At 32.5% G+C, this 19,538-nt stretch overlaps 1 protein-coding gene across 4 annotated transcripts in view; it reads left to right on the forward strand.

Moving 5' to 3' along the window:
- Positions 1-19,538, forward strand: part of AGL (amylo-alpha-1,6-glucosidase and 4-alpha-glucanotransferase) — an 84,314-nt gene that overhangs the window by 38,662 nt on the left and 26,114 nt on the right. For 3 of the 4 annotated variants that reach the window (XM_074188245.1, XM_074188248.1, XM_074188246.1), the window contains exons 13-24: positions 2,099-2,222; positions 2,861-3,024; positions 3,285-3,386; positions 4,752-4,907; positions 4,996-5,146; positions 9,932-10,056; positions 10,149-10,261; positions 10,382-10,516; positions 13,425-13,555; positions 15,273-15,409; positions 15,653-15,786; positions 16,808-16,983. In XM_074188245.1, the coding sequence (XP_074044346.1) occupies positions 2,099-2,222; positions 2,861-3,024; positions 3,285-3,386; positions 4,752-4,907; positions 4,996-5,146; positions 9,932-10,056; positions 10,149-10,261; positions 10,382-10,516; positions 13,425-13,555; positions 15,273-15,409; positions 15,653-15,786; positions 16,808-16,983 (1,648 nt within the window). Of the gene's footprint in view, positions 1-1,652; positions 1,777-2,098; positions 2,223-2,860; positions 3,025-3,284; positions 3,387-4,751; positions 4,908-4,995; positions 5,147-9,931; positions 10,057-10,148; positions 10,262-10,381; positions 10,517-13,424; positions 13,556-15,272; positions 15,410-15,652; positions 15,787-16,807; positions 16,984-19,538 lie in introns of all 4 variants that reach the window. The other variant, XM_074188247.1, reaches the window with a different exon arrangement.

A 19,538-nucleotide genomic window follows, 5' to 3' on the forward strand; every position in this document is an offset into this window, starting at 1 on the left:
CCCTACCTTATTTTCCCAAGAATTTCTAAATTAATATCCTTAAAAGTTATTTATTATTTAAATAATAATTGAAGAGACTAGAAAAAGTCACAATATGTAGTCATTGTGGGAGTATCCATTTGAATGAGATCCTACATATATATGTTTATGTTGAAGTATAGTTTTTGTATTTGTATGTATTTATAGACACACACATTTAAACACTGTAACAGATAGTACCAATAAAAGGCTTAAACAGAATTGATGAATTCTTTTCTGTCAGTATAACCATGACAGAAAGTATGAAAGTCATTAATCTTTACATTGTTAATTTCCTAATATCATACATACATCTTCCCAGAATTTTTAGTATATTTCTACATTATTGTAAGATTCAACTAAGATACTAAATTCTGTTTGGATATTAATGTAGAACCTAATTTAAAATGAAACTGTCTTCAATTGTAACATTAATATTCATGCATTTTGAAGCCAGTTATATTCTCATATTGAGTTAATTTCTTAACATGTAAATGTAAGTATCTGCATTAATAGTTCTGTTGCAACCTGCTGTTTGGGGCTTTTAGCAAGTCTTCTTGAGTCACAGCCAGCATTTGAAACTATTAAGGCAGCTGGGTAGTTCTGTAGGTAGAACATAGAACCTTATGTAAACAGGAAGACCTGAATTCATATTCTGTCGCAGACACTAGCTGTTTGACCCTAAATAAGTCACTTGTTTGTAAATGAGGATAATGATATGACCATGCCTCTCAGAGTGGTTGTAAAAATACATTGAAAACCTTAAAGCACCATATAAATGCTAGCTTTTATTATCTAGGGCAGTTTTATAAATGTATTCATATACCTATTCTTTGGGGCTTATCATTTTTCTCCAAGTTGATGTATATTTTGACAACCCACCAGGAATTACTACTTTAACTTCTGAAATAGTATCATTTAGAAGTTGTGCTTGTCCATAATCTTAACTTCTATCTTTTTGATTTATTTGTTGTTGATTTTTTTTTAAATAAAAAGAGGGTGGCATAGTAAATAGAAAATGGTCTTTGGAGTCAGAAAAGCCTGGGCATAAGTTTCACTTCTTAACCACATTGACTGAGTGACCCAGGGCATATCACTTAATGTCTCAGTGACCAGAGGAGACAGTTAAGACTATAACTAGAAGAAAAGGTACCAAACTGCACTGAAAGAAAGAATTCCTCACCAGTCACTTCTTAGACAAATTAAATCACAATCCTAATCCCAAAAAATTTTTAAAAAAGGAATTTTCATGATAAATCCTTAGAGAAGAAAAGCATATAAAGATGTCCCTTTATGATGCTGCTAAAAATATGTATTTATTTATGTATATTATACACATATTAGTTCAGATAATTAAAACATAAATTTTTTGCTTGTAATTTAAAGTTGTTCACAAGTCTGTAATATATAACCTATAAATCCCATAATACATATACACTAGAAGATGGGTTCTCATTGTTTGTTTATAGAATTCATAGTTTTGTACATAGATTCTGGTAAATATTTTCCTGAACAAGCCTGATAACTGGTTACTGGGTTGGCCTTAGCTTCCTGGTTCACACTCACTTCAAGTGTGCCCCTGCACAAGTGCAGGTTGTGTTTAAGAGACCTTAAAAGTTTATTACAATCTGTAGGAGATGCTGACTGCAGCCAGGTCAGTCAGACCTAATCTTTATGTGATAGCTGAACTCTTCACGGGCAGTGAGTACCTCGACAATGTCTTTGTCAATCACCTGGGGATTACCAGTCTGATTAGAGGTATAAAAATCAATGGGAAGCCATGCAAGATGGCAATGTTATGATTCATATTTTTTTAATGTGACACTAACATTCTCTTTCTTTTTCCCCCTGCCTTGTATCCTTATATCTTGCAAATTCTAATTTTTTCTTTTTTGGCTGTGTGTGTTGGGTTCTTTTGTTATTTTATGCATATATATTTCTAAATTAATTTGGAGTTTCTTTTTGGTTTTTTGTTTTTTTCTTTCTGCATGGCAATTTCCTGTGTTTAATCTATGCCTAGTCTCATGTTCTTTTTATTTTTCTTGCACTTCTCTTGCTTTTGTGGTCATGCTTTTTGTAGTATATGCTTGATGCTGCTAGGAAATTACAGCCCAATTTGTATGTAGTGGCTGAGCTGTTCACAGGAAGTGAGGAGCTGGACAATATCTTTGTGACTAGACTGGGCATTAGCTCCTTAATAAGAGGTAGGCTTGCTGTAGTGTAATTTTTTTTGTCTAAAAAAGCATGCATGATATTAATTTAGTTGATGAAAAGGCATTTGTTAGTCATGCACATTGCTTAGCATATTGTAATGCAGTTAATTAAAATAAAATCTTGTAATTATCTTTCAAAATGATAACTAAGGATAATTGGAATGCAGCTTATAGTTTATTATAGAAATATGTCATCAGTAATATATTCCTGCTATTGAATGAAGTCCCTCATTTTAAATTGAATAATCGACGGAAGCAATCAGTGAGATTCATTAATTGTAAGTGTACATGATTTAAAACAGAAGATCCAAACTGTTTTTTGATATCTGAAAAAAATGCCTGTCTTTTTAAAATATATGCCTTGAAACTCGGTTGTATCCTTGAGTTTCTTTTAGTAACCACCTTGTTGAATATTCACTTTATATGAAACATTTATTTCTTTCTAAAATAGATAAATAATCTCCTGCCAGTTACATATTCTAGTTTGTTCTAAAAAGTTAAACCCTTGGTTACTCTTAAAGTAGTTTATACTTCATATAGATTGCATGTATTTATACTGGCAGTAAGAATTATTAATACTTTCTTGAATGTTGCTTGAACAAGTTACCATTGCATGTTTTCCATTGCAGAGGCAATGAGTGCTTATAATAGTCATGAAGAAGGCAGATTAGTTTACCGCTATGGAGGAGAACCTGTTGGATCCTTTGTTCAGCCATGTTTGAGACCTTTAATGCCTGCTATTGCACATGCTCTGTTCATGGATATTACACATGATAATGAGTGTCCTATTGTGGTAAGCATCTTATTTGTTTCTTATGTTAAGTTGTTTACCAGATGTTAAATTACAGTTTACTGATTTGAAATTTATACATGATCAGATCCTCAGAATACATTTGAGGTTTGTGACATTAACAATAAGTGGTATTTATAATAAATGCTACTAATTGATTGATTTTTTGAAAAGTCCACATGAGAACTTAACATTGTGCAGTTATCTTTCTGTCAGGTTTTTGTATGTATGTAGCTCTGAAAAAAAACTTTTTTTCCTCCTAGCATCGGTCAGCTTATGATGCTCTCCCAAGCTCCACAATTGTTTCCATGGCTTGTTGTGCTAGTGGAAGTACTAAAGGCTATGATGAATTAGTACCTCATCAGGTATGTATGTGTTCCATTGTTGTATAATATAGTAGTGTAAAAAATTGTTTTGATTTTTTTACTTTGATTCTTTTCTAAACATAAGTTTTATTCTTTTTTTTTTTGCATCCCTTAAATTTCCCCATATATCCCTTCTTCCTCCCATGGAGCTATCCCTTTTATCAGATTGTAAAAACAAATTCAGTAAATTTGATCAATGCATTAAAAAAGCATAACAATATATTCAATTTTTCACATTTGTTGTCATTCCTTACTCTAAAAGGAGCAAGGAGGGGAGTGTACTTATATCTCTTATTTAAGGTCAAGCTTGTTCTTCATAATTTTGTAACATTCATTTTCAGTTATTTTGTGGTTATTCTTTCCTGTTACAGTAATGATTGTTATAATCAGTTCCATATGTATTCTCTTTTGTCATTTCTTACAGCATCATAACATCCCATTTTCTTTATATACCAATTTGTTTAGTCACTCCCCAATTGATGAGCGTCTAAATTCTTTGCAATTCCTTGTTACCACAAAAAAGGCTACCATAAATATTTTGGGGTATGTGTGTGTGTACTTTCATTTTTTTATCAGTGACCTCCTTGAGATATATATATACCTAAATAGTGGAACATCAGGATCAAAAGTTAGGAACATTTTAGTTATTTTATTTACATAATTCCAATTGTTTTCCAAAGTAGTTAGACTGATTCTCAGCTTCACGAGTAATGTATTAGTGTTACTATCTTTACACAACCCACACCCACACACACACACACATTGATTATTGCCATTTTTTATCATCTTTGCCAATTTGCTTGATGGGAAATCAAACCTTAGGATTTGCATTTCTCTTATTGATTCAGAGCATTCTTTAATATGATTATTATAATTTGCAATTCTTTCTTTAAGGATTCTTTGATCATATCCTTTGACTACTTTTCTGATGAGAAATGGCTTTTATTTTTAGTCTTCTATATTTGTTAGTTATCTATATATTTATTGTAAATACTAAACCCTTATTAGAGGAATTTGCTGAAAAGAATTTTTTTCCATTCAACCACTTCTCTTCTTTTCCTAGAGACATTTTTTTTGTTTGTCAAAGCATTTCAGCTTCATGTAATCAAAATTGTCTATCTTTTGAAATTAGCTATATCCCTTGTTAGACTAAAAATGTGTTTCCAACCTTACTTATAAAAGCTATATGTCATAATCTGTTTATCTTTTAATTTCTTAATATGTTCTTTAATATTTTTGTCATGTATTTGCTTTGAACTTATTGTGGGATAGAATAACTTTAATTCTTTCTTCTGAAGAGTTATCTTTTTAATGTAAATTATATATACATAGCTATCTGTAGCTCTATATTTTAACTTTTTGCAGATTTCTGTAGTATCTGAAGAACGATTTTATACTAAGTGGAATCCTGATGCATCTCCATCAAATGCAAGCGAAGTTAACCTCCAAAGTGGAATTATTGCTGCAAGAAGGGCCATCAATAAATTACACCAAGAGCTTGGAGCTAAAGGTTTCATTCAGGTATAAAACTAGATTATTTAATTTAAAAGATTTACAATGAAGCTAAACTTCTTAGGTAAATACTTTATTTTTTATTTACTTTCTTCAGGTGTTTGTTGATCAAGTTGATGAAGATATAGTAGCCGTAACAAGACACTCACCTAGTATCCATCAGTCTGTAGTGGCTGTGTCTCGAACTGCATTCAGGAATCCTAAGACATCATTTTACAGCAAAGAAGTTCCTCAAATGTGCATCCCAGGTAAAACATTTCATTTTGTTTAAATTTTTTGTGACCAAATTTTTTTATTTAACTTCACCCTTAGGTTTTTACTTTAACCAAGGTTTGCCATCAGCCTTTTGTTTTATTATCTTTGGATTTATATAGTATAGAATTATGTGGTTGGTTGGGGTTTGAGTAGACTATGCTAGCTAATGCATACTTGAAAGAGTCCTCACTACAGTATATCCAACAGGTAGTCATCCAACTTCACTGTAAAGACATCTAATAAGGAAATTATTTCCTTGGCTTTCCTTCCCTTGGCAGTCCATTACACTTTGGGACAGCTCTGTGTTAGGAAGTTTTCTTGACATTAGTTCTGCCCTTTGGAGCCAAGTAAACAAGTCTGCAAGATAGCTCTTCTGATACATGGCTATCATTTCTTGACATTAATCTTAATTTACTTCCGTGTAACTTCCACATGTCATTCCTGGTTCTGTCCTTTGGAGCCAAGAAAACAGGTCTGCATAATAGCTCTTTGAAGTTACATGTAAGATTTTGCCTGGCCTAGTTGATGGAGTCCTGCACTTGGATTGAGGAGTATCAAAATTTAGATTCTGCCTCAAGATGTGGATGATATACTGGGTGATTCTGGGCAAAATACTCTCAACTTCTGTTAACTCCTTTGTAAAATGGAAATCCTAAGAGCACCTACTTCAGTAAGGGGAGATCAAAAGCCATGTTATATATATAATGTGCTATCTGCTACTTTGGTAATCCTTTTGCATAGGAAATCAGAATAATAATAATTCATCTTACTGAAGCCTGGCTGCTTTTTTTTAAATTACTTTTTTCTTTTCTAGATGTTATCTGTTTCTTAAATGATCTGTTACAGAATTTTCACATGAAATTAGATACTGAATTACTGTTTGCAAACTCTATTCTCTTCCCTTTTTTTAAAAATTAGAACAACACTTACCCTTTTTCATGCACTAGTGCCCTAATCTTTCAAATATAATCCTAGACAATCAAAATAAGAGTTGAACATCTCCATCAGTAATCTTTGGGTCTTCTACCACCCCACCCCCATGCCAGTAGCAATCCTATCTATTCTTGGATCTCTTTTCTCCTAATATGTTTTGATTTTATTTTTAGGTTTTTGCTAGGCAGTGGAGTTAAGTGACTTGCCCAAGGTCACACAGCTAGGTACTTAGTAAATGTCTGAGGCCGGATTTGAACTGGAGTCCTCCTGACTCCAGGGCTGGTGCTCTATTTGCTGTACCTCCTAGCTGTCCCCTAATATAGTTTTAAAAATTAAAAAGACTTTTTTGTTGTCCTTAGCATTTTTCACTACCCTCAGCTCATTCTAAGATGTAATATTCCTGATGTTAGTATTGTAGATTATGTAGGTCTTTGTATTCAAGTTTCCTGCTCTTTCTTTCATCTTCTATACATCTTTTTTAGTCTTTAATTGTTATATTCTCAGTGCATCTACTGTCTGTGTACATAGTCTCATTCAGCAACTCCAGTATTTTATTTAATCAGAATTATTTCTTTCTATGAACTCAATATTCCATTCCTAAGAATTTCCATCTCCACGGGACAGCTAGGTGGCGCAATAGATAGAGCACTGACCCTGGAGTCAGGAGGAGCTGAGTTCAAATTCAGCTTCAGACACTTAATGATTACTAGTTGTGTGTCCTTGTGCAAGTCACTTAACCCTATTGCCTTGTAAAAACTTAAAAAAAAGATTTAAGGGGTGGCCAAGTGGCATAGTGTATAGAGCACCAGCTCTAGAGTCAGGAGAACCTGAGTTCAAATGTGGCCTCAGACACTTAATAATTACCTAAATGTGTGACCTTGGGCAAGCCACTTAACCCCTTTTGCCTTGCAAAAAAACAACCTAAAAAATAAGTTGTTTTCCCAAAATCTAAGGTACATGTCAAGCTCTCTGGTTTTCCTCTTGTCTATCAAAATTGTAGTAGGGATTATTCACTTCCACACAAGAGCCTCATCATTTCTACCCCCAGAAAGTAATTCTCCCATATTGTTGAGCTTGAAATCCAGAATGGAATTCCTCCTTCTTTATCAATCTACTTTTTGAAGGTGGAAATTCTCATTAAGCAAGCCAAGAATTTGTAATTGCACTGCTTTTGGAAGAGAGATGTCCAGCAAATTCCTAGCTAATTGAAGTCCCCCCCCCCAATTTCTATATGATGTGTCTATGCTAGATTAGTGATATATTTCCCAATCTCCTCTATTTTTCTCTTTAGGTCTATATTATAATTTTATTAAAAAGCATTTCTCCTCATTCCCTTGACTTTCACCCAAATTCTCTCCACTATGATTTCCTTCCTCTGTTTTTTGTTTGTTTGTTTGTTTGTTTGTTTTTTAGTTTTTGCAAGGCAATGGGGTTAAGTGATTTGCCCAAGGCCACACAGCTAAGTAATTATTAAGTGTACTCCTGACTCCAGGGCCAGTGCTCTATCCACTGAGCCACCTAACTGCACCCCCCCCCTTCTGTTTCCTGAATTTCCTCACATAAGGAATGCTGACTTGACTTGCTTACACACTTCTTTTCCTATTTTGTTTATTTTGAATAAGAGCCATTCTGTCATCTTGAATTTCACTTCACCAATATCAGTGAGACTTTTGAAATCAATTTTACTTCTTTACATTATTACCTATTTCCTTTAGGGGAAGCTGGTGTTTTCATCAGGATGTAAATTTTAGCATCTTTTTTTAAGGTACTAATAAGGAAACAACCAGGGAGGCAATGTGACTTTTCAGATCTCATATATCAAGCGACAATGCTAATATCAAACTTTTCAAACTATAGCTATCTTTTTAATTAGTAGGTATTTAATAAGTATTTAACTCATATCTAGAACAGTGCTACTTTGGGGATTAAGGAACATTGGGAATGTATTATAATATTAAACAGAATACTTTCCCTTAAGGAACTTCCAATCTAGTTGAAGAAACAAAGGTGACTTAAATAAAACCACTGAGGAATAATGTGAGGCAATAAATCAAGTGGTATTCTTATGGTTTTTACAGTAATAATAACTAGCTAGCATTTATATAATATTTTAAGGGCTTCTCAAAGCATTGTGTTTAATCCTCATTACCACCTGTGAAGTAGGTACTACAAATAAAATTTTCCCCATCTTACAGATGAGGAAACTAAAGCTAAAAGAGATTAAGTGTCATACGCAAGGTCGTACAACTAGTAAGTATCAGGTATAACAATCTCAAGAATTGCGAGTCTTCTGTACTTAAACATAAATCCCTTCTACAAATTTCATGATGTCATTTCTTTGATCAAAGTGTCTTTTGTATATTAGGATAAATCTGAGCCTGGCATTCAAAGCCCTTGTAATCTACCCCAACCTGCATTTATAGCCTACTCTCCTTACAGATATTCTGCTTCAATAGAATTAGTATACGGACTTTTTTAATGTTAGGGCTTTTTATCTTTGTTCCCACCTACCTCTTTTAATTTCTTATCAATACTACATGCTTTAAAATCCAGTTAAAAATCCACTAACAATCTCTGCCTCATCTGAACTAAAGTAGTTGGTTTGTTTTGGCAACTATATGTATATATATTTTTGCATATTGCAGCCATTGATAGTATTTTTAAGATTTTTAAATGTTTAATAAATTGTGACTTTTCTAAGATGTATTATATGAGTTCATAGGTAGAAAAATGCTAAGGGACAATTTTTATTTTTAAATACTTCTGAAATTTTAAAATACCTTTAAAAATGTAAGTTAATACCATGTGGAAGTATATTTCTTAAATGATTAATTCCAGAAATTATAAGTTGGTGAGCTTAATCTCAATTTCCAGCAGAATTCTGAGATAGATTATTAAGTGGATAGTTTATGAGAACTTAGAGAATCAGATCACTGGGAACCAGGCTGGGTTCACTGAAGTCACAGTTACTAGACTAGTCTAAGGGAAATAGACATGGTTTATCAAGATAACAAGAAGAAATTTGATCATATCTGTTGTGATATCCTTTTGGACAAATGTAGAAAAATGTGGTATAGGAGATAGTATAAATAAGCATATTCGTAGTTGGTTGAAAAGTGTTAAATAAAATATTGGTGTCAATCTGGAGGAGGGTCTCTAGTGATAAATCCCCCAAGTATCCCTCCTCAACTCTTATTTTGTTTTGACATTTGTACTGCTATTAGCACTTTTTGACTTTAATAAAAGCACAGTTTACAGATATAGTGAAGCAATAATCCCCCTGTACCTTGTATGGGTAAGACTGCTTTGAAGTATTTTAAGCTAGTCAGGCCATAGTGAACCAAGAGCAGTGTATTTTAAGATGGAAAAAGAACTCAAAACTATGCCATGAAAAAGTTAAAGGAATTAGACAGGTAGACATGATAAATCTTCAGATATGTCAAGCAGTTATCCTGTGGAAAAAAAAGGATTAATTTACAGTCCCTTAGAAGATGGATTAGCAGATAAGAAATTTATCAGTTGATGCTATCTAAAAAACAGAATGGATTACTTTGTGAAATAGGCAGTTCCCTGTTACTGGAAGTATTCACTAAATGTAATAGTAAGAATATAGAAGAGATCCATTTATTGCATCAGGCATTTCACTTGATTACTTCCAAGTACCTTTCTGTCCCTACAGTTCTATGATTTTTATTTCATTTTCATCTCCAAATTCCTACTGCACCTATTTAACTTGTACTGGAACTAAAATACTACATGCTTATAAATTCAAAAAATTTAAAGGCATTAAAAATTGCTATTTCCAAGTTATGTTGTAACTGAAAAATAATATAATTTTTTTCCAGGCAAAATTGAAGAAGTTGTTCTTGAGGCTAGAACTGTTGAAAGAAATACAAGTCCATATAGAAAAGATGAGAATGTAATCAATGGAATGCCAAATTTCACAGTAGAGATTAAAGAACATATCCAGGTATGTATGACTTTTCTTTCTGTTATTACAGGTAATACATTAATGACAATTAGTATGGATTCATTTGACATTTTAACTAATTTGTTTTTAAGCTTAATGAAAGCAAAATTGTGAAGCAAGCTGGGATTGCCAAAAAAGGTCCTAATGAATATGTTCAAGAAATAGAATTCAAAAACTTAACTCCAGGAAGTATTATTATATTCAGGTATGGTTATTGCGTTAAAATATTTAAATATGTGTACATTATATAATTGATACTTTTTATCAGTTTTATTGTTTTTTCACAAGTTGTTCCATTTTATCATTTCTTCACTAATATTTTCAGAGTTAGTCTTGATCCTCATGCACAAGTAGCTGTTGGCATTCTTCGAAATCATTTGACACAGTTTAATCCTCATTTTAAAACTGGAAGCCTTCCTGTTGACAATGCAGATCCTATACTGAAAATTCCTTTTGTTTCGTAAGTATGCCTTATTTAAGAAATCTGATCACTTTTTAATAGCTAATAACTATTTGCCCTTTTCAATTTAATTTTGATTCTCTACTGCTTGAATAATATTTTATATTCATATATATATTTATATATATGTATATAAAATCTCAGTTTGTTGAGGATACATTCTCTAAAGTTTAAAAAATACAGGTCTTAAATGGTCTTAAAGTTAGGTGCAATAATTAAGTAAAAAAAAATCTTTATCTAAAAAACTTTCAGCAAAAAGGAGAGATAACTAAATACTGTATTCGATATGAAATTTAAAAAAGCAACAACTGAAAAGCCAACTAATCAAGATGTGCTATAATGACTACCATGTGGTGGTGCCATTGTCTCAGACCTGGTTAGTTCTTAACCTAGCTGTATTGAGGAGCCTAACATTCTCTGAGTTGGGGAAGATAGAAAAGCAGTGTACAAATATTAATCAGTGCATCAGTTGTTAATTATATGGGGCATGCTTTAATTCTCCAATTAAATATCTTGGGGGTAAAAAATGTAGAAGGATGAAGGTTGAAAATTAACTGCATGTAATTGAAAAATAAGGGGAAAAAATAGCTTTCGGTAATTAGTAATAAAAATAATTGGCATTTTTCTGGATCTTTTCAGTTTACAAATTATTTTGCAAAGAATACACATCCTTATTTGATATAGCTCTATAAAACAAATATTCCAGTGTTAATCCTATTTTAAAGGAGAAACAGGGTTATAGAGAGCTCAGATGACTTGCTGAGGGTCACAGAAATACCAAGTGGAGGGGGCAGCTAGGTGGTATGGATAAAGCACCAGCCCTGGAGTCAGGAGTACCTGGGTTCAAATCCAGTCTCAGACACTTAATAATTACCTAGCTGTGTGGCCTTGGGCAAGCCACTTGACCCCGGTTGCCTTGCAAAAACCTAAAAAAAAAAAAACAATGCCAAGTGGAAATGATTACTAATGGCATCACCAAGATTCAAACTCTTTTCTTCCAACTCCAAATTCATTGTTTTTTCATTGTGACAATTAACAATAGCTAGGTTCTCTATCTAGAGGATGTAAAAGAAGTAAAAAAGCTCTTTAAAGACAAACTGAGGACATTCGAAAAAATAAAATAACTCTCCAGACTTTAGAATATGACAACCGAAAGAACTTTTAGAAGATTTTTGCCAGTTAAATTTGGTATTTCTTGACAGTGTGACCAAAAAGAAGGCACTGGATACCAATAATCACATGCCATAAATGTTCATTTTACTCTTGATACTTTACATGTTAAATCCTTAAAAACTGATAGTTTACATATAGTAGAGCCTACAATTCTCAAACTATGATGCCAAAATGCTGCTTGAAGAAGCAGCAACAAGGCTAAAGAAAACAAGAATGAGGAAAAAAGCCCAGACCCAAGCATCCTTTCATGTTGGAGGCCTGCATTCATTATTGCAGAGGCTTTCATGATCAGTTCTCAGAGTGTCTGGAAAGTGGAAGATGCCAGAAGTTTGGGGGGAACCAAAAAATAACCCAAAAATATTAATAGCTACTATCTTTTTGCCATTTTGAATTATATATACAAAATTTTTTGAGAATAATATGCACATGAATTCATGTATCAAGCTATCCTTGAAACTATCTAAAGGGACTTCAGACTTTCATAAATTATATTCCATAGTAGATCACATATTTTTTTCAGTCATAAAATTGATTGAAAGATACATGGAAAATCAGATTCCCCTGTGCTATTTTTGGTTGACTACAAAAAATAAATTTCACTCAATAGAATAAAATTCCCTTGTAAAAACTCATCTCCAATAAGACAATTTTCATAAATATGTCAAAGTCTTACAGGATTTCATTTAAGAAGTAACAACACTCTCTTCAACACTTTTATTATTTGTATCAAGTGAGACATGAAACAGGGAGATGAAAATTCACCCAAAGGTGTTTGTCACTGTCATGGAGAATGTCCAGAACAAAATCTAAGTAAAAAAGAAAAAAAAAGTATTTCTTACAGTTACTGAGAGTTTTCAGATTCTTATTTTTGCAGGCTAATTGTAACAAGTTCTGAAGATTGAGGCAATAGATGTATCATGTCCTAAATAAACATTTAGATTGTGAACTTAGAGTGTTCTTTTAATAGTACACATATCTTCAAATGAACAGTGATGAATTAACTTTGAATTGAACAAGAGGAAAGTTGATTAGATTGCTTTTGGGAAATTTTATAATTCTTTTAATGACACTAATCTTCCTAAACCAAAGGCATTATGCATAGCTATTAGTCACAAAATAGTGGTTTTCAAACAATTGAAGTTGAGGATTACCTGAAGGGCAGTGGAGCAGCATATGGTGAAAGTGATAGGCTACAACACATTATCAATGAGAAAATATAGGGAAAACATTCTAAAAGAAATAATTGGAGAAATGTTTGACCAGAAGAGATGAAGCTAGTCAGATGCCAAAATGAAAGACAGCTCTGGAACTGGCATCCATACCATCTCAGGAGAATAAAAAAAAAGGTTCCTAACATGTTCAATATATATTCTGTAGAAAATCTATAAGAGGACATGAACAAGAATCACAATAGGTGGGTAAGTTGAGAACCACTGGAATCCTTATATTTGTATTTGTTCAATTTCTAAACATATACATAACTGAAATGTGATTTTAATTAGAGTTCTAGTGTTTTCTGTATTTTTGTTAACAAGAAGCCAGACTGTTTCGTAGTTTTTCTTTTAGCACAATTAGTCTGAGGTTTTAAAATACTATTTAACTTTGAGGATATGAATTGGATGTTAATGTACTACGGGACTTATGTCAGTGAAATCACAGATCATTTAAATATTTATGATATATGAACTTGGTAGATGAAATAATCATTTTTCCTTACTTATTTACTTGTTCTTAGAATAGCATCCAAATTAACTTTGGCTGACCTAAATCAGTTACTCTACCGCTGTGAGTCAGAAGAACAAGAAGATGGTGGAGGATGCTATAATATTCCAAATTGGTCACCCCTAAAATATGCAGGACTTCAGGGTAAGCAAGTTCAAGGACACTTAAACCTCTTAGCTAGATTGGAGAACAAAAGGTGGTGTGCTTTCAATTTCTATTTCTGTTACAGTTACCTATGTATGTGTTGTCTCTTCCTGACACTGCAGTTTTAAGAGTTGGAGCCTTGTGTTTTGTATTTTGGTATCTTTCCCAGTTGGCAGTGCTCTACAATTAGAAGGTACTTAAATAGTTGTTGAACTGGTTTTTATATTTCCCTCTAAGAGCCCTCGCTCTACTGTTCCTGTCAGTAAATGATTTGACTTGGATTTCATAAAAGGAGTCAGTCCATAGAAGGCACAATGGATAAGAGTTCCTGGAGTCAGAAAGACTCATCTTCCTGAGTTCCAATCTAGTCTCAGATACTTGTACCCTCTTTGCCTCAGTTTCCCCATCAGTAAAATGAGTTGGAGAAGGAAATAGCAAAGCATTCTAGCATCTTTTCCAAGAAAACCCCAAATGGGAACAGAAAAAATCAGATATGACTGAAACAACTAAACAACAAGAAGACTACTTTATATAGTATATATGAAAGGTATTTTTGTATAATAAAATTAAATAATATTTATAAAGAATTCAGCCAACCTTACAGTGCTATTTTGAATGTTATTTTTTATTTATTATATTTAGTTGCTAAGAACTGTGTTAAGTGTTAGGGATACAAAAACAAAAAGAAACAACCCTCACCTTCAAACCCTTAAGAATCCTGTCTACTTGTGAGATATATGTGTTAACATATAAAACATAGACAATTATTACAAAGCAATTTGTGGAAGGAGTATATTGGCATCTGAGAGACTCAGGAAAGGCTTCATGTAGAAGGTAGAACTTGAGCTGAGTCTTTGAACTCATGCCTAGAATATTCTCCTTCTTCACTTTCATTTCTTGGAACCCTTAGTTTGAGGGACAGCCTGGAAAGGAAAATAGGAAAATGGGTTAATTTCTGAATCAGTGACATCATGTTCCATCACATATCAATGTATGCAAGGTCTATCCAGTACTGTCAAGGAAGTTTGTCCTTTTGCCATTGCTTTGATGTTATGTAACAGAGGTTCCAGAGATGTGGGCATACCAGCAGATATGTTTCATTTATGGCTAAGTCCTCCAGACTTCTTATCATTAAACTTGAAAATGTTAGTGTCGTTTCAGAAACCTATTTCATTGTAACCCCATACATACATTGCTTTTGGCCACTGGAAAGATAATTTCACTCCTTCTTGTTTATCCTCCTTCCCACACTTCTTTAATGGCTGTTGACTGCAATCTAATTTATACAGGAATGTTTCATAGCTTGAAGAAAGCTGTGCACAGATTAAGAATTCTTACCTTATGCCAGAAGCTTCAAGCCCAGTCAGCCCATTGTACAGGAACATTCACATCTTACAAAACAGACCCAGTTCTTTCTCAAGGCTTCCGAGATACACATCTCATTGATGGAAGATTTGTCTTCCCAAGTCCCATTAATTCTCAGTTTGCAGTGCACCTTTCATTTTCGTGGTACTTACACAATATCTTTCACATATTCATCACTCATATTTTAGTTTTAAATGCCAAGATAGGTTTTACAGTAACCATCTTCCTTTACATGTATAAAATGCCCTTAAAGAGTAAGAAGAGGCTAATGACAACCCAGTCCATAACATTAAATTGTTCCTAGAAGCATAGATTTACAGCTGGAATAGAAAGTAATGTTTTCTCTTTTCAGGTTTAATGTCTGTGTTAGCAGAAATAAGACCAAAAAATGACCTGGGTCATCCTTTTTGTAATAACCTAAGGTCTGGAGATTGGATGATTGACTATGTCAGTAATCGGCTGATTTCACGCTCAGGAGCTGTTGCAGAAGTAAGTAGAACTATTTTTTAGGGAGGGCAGCCTTATCCCTGGAAAGACGTGAAATACACATATTTATCTTTACATAGTTTTTTAATATGTGGCTATTTTTTTTCTTATTTTCTTTATTATCAATGAATGGAAATTTCACTGTTCCATTGCTAGATTGTAAAATCATGTGCTTGGTTTCCTTTTCTAAATCTCAGCTAGCCTGGAAACAAACTTAAACTAACTTTTCAATTATTATTCTAAAAGGTTGGTAAATGGTTGCAAGCCATGTTCTTCTACTTGAAGCAGATACCACGTTATCTTATCCCATGTTACTTTGATGCTATATTAATTGGTGCATATACTACTCTTCTGGATGCAGCATGGAATCAGATGTCAAGGTATACCTAGCAAAAGTAGAATAAATGTTAATTTTTATAAAGAAGACACATGTGATAACTTTATCATACTCTCTTTTATAAAGGTACATAAAGACTTTCAATACCAAGTTTTAAATAAACAAATAAAAATATCAATGAATGAATAATTTGTCTTAAAACCATAGTCTTGGAAAGAATTTTTGAGTGGCCAGTTAATTCATTAACAAGAGACTAAAGGCAGGAGCATATCTCCATGATCCCATTTATGAAATTTCCCCTAAGTCTTAGAAAAAGTACAATTCAGAAAGTTGACCTAGTTTCAGTTTTTTGTTTGTCATTTTATATTGTCATAGAACATAATCGAAAGTGTTTGTTTTTTAGTGTCTTCACCTATTATTTTAGTTCTCTTTTCAGTAGTCCTCAAATTTTCTTTTTTTAATATAATGATCTTTCAGATTTGTAAAGATTTTGACCTTAGAAGTAAATGATAAATTATATTTCAGGTTTTTTAAACATAAAATAGGTAAATTCAAAATATATTTCAGTTTTTTAAAGCATATAATAGAGATATTCAGAAAATAAAATTCCAACCCAAAAGTTCCTATTTCATAAGATTTCCTTATAAAATAAATTCTTTTTCATGTTAGAAATAAAATAAAAGTATTTTCTACTAGTTCTAACAGCTAATCAGTTCAGAATTATAAGCCAGATAGTTCAGGGCATTGTGTTAAACTTGGAATCAGGAAAAATTGAATTCCAGTCCTTCCTCAAACATTTAATAGTTGTGTGCCTCTATAATGAGTCATTAAAACTCAGCTTCAATTTTGTCACAGGTTAAACAAAAGCATCTACTTTACATTTAAGAATAAAATGAGATAATATACAAAGAACTTTGAAAACTTAAAGGTGCTATATAAATTATAGTTATGCTTATTCAATGAAATTTTACCAGCACTTCACATGTGTTATAGTTAACTGTGAAGATAGGATTATTAGAATGAGGAATGTAAATCAAATAATGGTTAACTTTTTTTTAATACAGCTTTGTTCAGAATGGTTCAACATTTGTAAAACACCTTTCATTGGGTTCAGTTCAAATGTGTGGAATAGGAAAGTTCTCCTCTCTTCCCCTTCTTTCTCCCTCACTTCCTGGTGTTCCATACAGACTAAATGAGATAACCAATGAGAAGGAGCAATGCTGTGTTTCTCTGGCTGCTGGTAAGAAATATATGATGTTAAAATGTATGACTATACCATATTCTAAGAGAAACTGCATGTTTTTAAGGGGGTGTGTAATGATTTATAATTTGTGGTATTATAAAACCTTGTGGTTTTGAACATAATCTATGTTTAGTCTGAAGACTTTTAACTAGTCAAACTAATCTATGGAATTATTTCCATTTAGTCCTCTTCCATTTTATTCCATTTAATTTTTGAACTCTTTTGTTGCCAATGTATTTTTAAGTCAACCAGACTTTGACAGCTATTCAAATTCTTTGAAAGATTTATGATAAATTAGGAGTCTCTAAGTAATAAATAAGAATAAAAGCTGAATAAAATAATAAATGTAAGCAGGAAAAACCAGTTCACTCATGTGGTTAGGCTCTTGTGTTTGTTTTGTTCCCTAAGAAATGACCAAAACATGGCCTGGATGAATTAACATAACTAGTAAGATGATGGAAAACTATCAGAAAGTAATAAAAGAATGTCTTATAAAGACCTTTTTAAAATATTTTTTAACTTCCATCTTTGATCTTCTTAGCAGAGGGGGAAAAAAAGATTTGACAGTTGAACCTGCTCTCACACCTACAAACTTATTGTTAATTGAGTCATAGTTAATTCTTTATTAGTTTCTTTCATCTCTTTCTCTGAACTTTTCTGCCATAGGAGTTTTTCATAAGCTTCTATAAAAGAATGACTTTAGGAGCAGCTAAAGGTAGGGCAGTGGATAGAGCACTTGCCCTGGAGTCAGGAGGAACTGAGTTTAGATCCAGACATTTAATACTCACTTAAACTGTGTGTATGACTTGGGCAAGTTACTTAACCCCACTGCCTTGAAAAAACAAAATAAAAATAAAAATAAATAAATACAATGCTTAAGTAAATCCTCCCCCACACACACATTTCTGTGCTACAGGCTGCTATGACTAAAAGGCAGACTAAAAATTTGAAGATACTTCTCATTCTATGTCATTATACAACAATTTTCTGTGGAACTTGATTTTATGGAATTTATAAATCAGAAAATAGTGATATTCACTCATTTCTTCATGTTTTAACAGTTCTACTTCATGTTGGCCATCTAGAAAAGATTTTTTTTTGTTTAAAAAATAAAAACAAAAAAGATAAGGGAGAAATAAGTGTTTTAAAAGCCTTGAGAGTAGTACTTAAGAATTAGTGAATTTGTACTGACAATCAGTAAATAGTCCCTCTAAGTAGTAGAAAAGCACCTTGACTTTAATATTAAATAACCAGGGGCAGCTAGGTGGCTCAGTGAATAGAGTACCTACCCTGGAGTCAGGAGGTTTGAGTTCAAATGTGACCTAAAGACACTTACTAATGATCTAGCTGTGTGACCTTGGGCAAGTCATTTAACCCCATTTCCTTGCAAAAACCTAAAAAAAAAATTCAATAATCAGATGAAAATATGAGCTCCTCTAATATTTATGTTTCTTTTAGGAGATTCTATACAGAGAGATAAATGTCAGTGTTGAAGTTGACCTGGCTTCTCTACTTTTTGTTTGTAAGGCATTGCTGTAGGAATATATTATAATTTTTTTTCCAAATCAAATATAAAAAAATGTATTTTACCATGCAGAATTTTTCTTTCTAGGAATGTTTGCTTTTCATGTATGGAAAGATAGCCAACTTCAACTCTAATCTTTCAGTAATGAAATAATGGCATTTATATTCTTTTATTAGAAATAGCTCTAATTGATCTAATTTGAATTGTAAAATGTTTTAAGAGATTTTCTCATCTTTCATTTCTAAAGACATGTTTTGGGCTTAGTCATCTATTTTCCCAATTCTTTGACATTCATTCTGCTTTAACTCTAATACTTATTGAAGTGTTCTCTAAATAAATACTGTGTTGTTTTTGTCCTATTGCTTCATACTGATTTTCTGGTTACCAAAGAAGCAAATAATAGGATAGTACTCTTAGTATCTTCAATGAAAAGAAAGACACCAAACTTATCCACAGTTTTTACTTCCCTTTTTGTTCTTCAATCATTTGTGTCTCAGTTCATTTATATAGTTACCTGGAAGTATATAGATACCTTGACAAAGGAACCCTTGCTTTCTTCCATGTAGATTGAAATTTCATAGACAAAAATGGCTACAAATAAAGTGGTTCTGCTAGATGAGTGGTAGACTTTATTTTTAGAGATAGGAATTTAAAAAGATATTGTGTATATTTTTATCAGTCTCTAAAATAAGCAATATGAGATATACATGTATGACTTTCAAGTCCTTAGACTATAAAAATACACATTTCTAGAGAGCCATCAAGATAAAAAAAATCATATCTTGAAATGGAAGCCAGGTGGTTCTGAAATTGTTTCTAATACATTTTGGTGGATGGTAAAGGGGATGGGTAAGGCTTCTTTTTTTTTTCTTTTTTTTTCGCTTTGAAGCATTCTATTTTTGTTTGAGGATGAAACTTCTTTTTTGCTTTGAAGCATTCTCTTCTTGTTTGTTTTTTAATTTGTTTGTCTTGGGTATTTTCTCACCTTCCCTGACATGGAGGAAAATTGAACATCAAATTAATTAAG

This window comes from Macrotis lagotis, chromosome 5 (assembly GCF_037893015.1).
Source record: "Macrotis lagotis isolate mMagLag1 chromosome 5, bilby.v1.9.chrom.fasta, whole genome shotgun sequence".
In the NCBI taxonomy this organism is placed as follows: domain Eukaryota; kingdom Metazoa; phylum Chordata; class Mammalia; order Peramelemorphia; family Peramelidae; genus Macrotis; species Macrotis lagotis.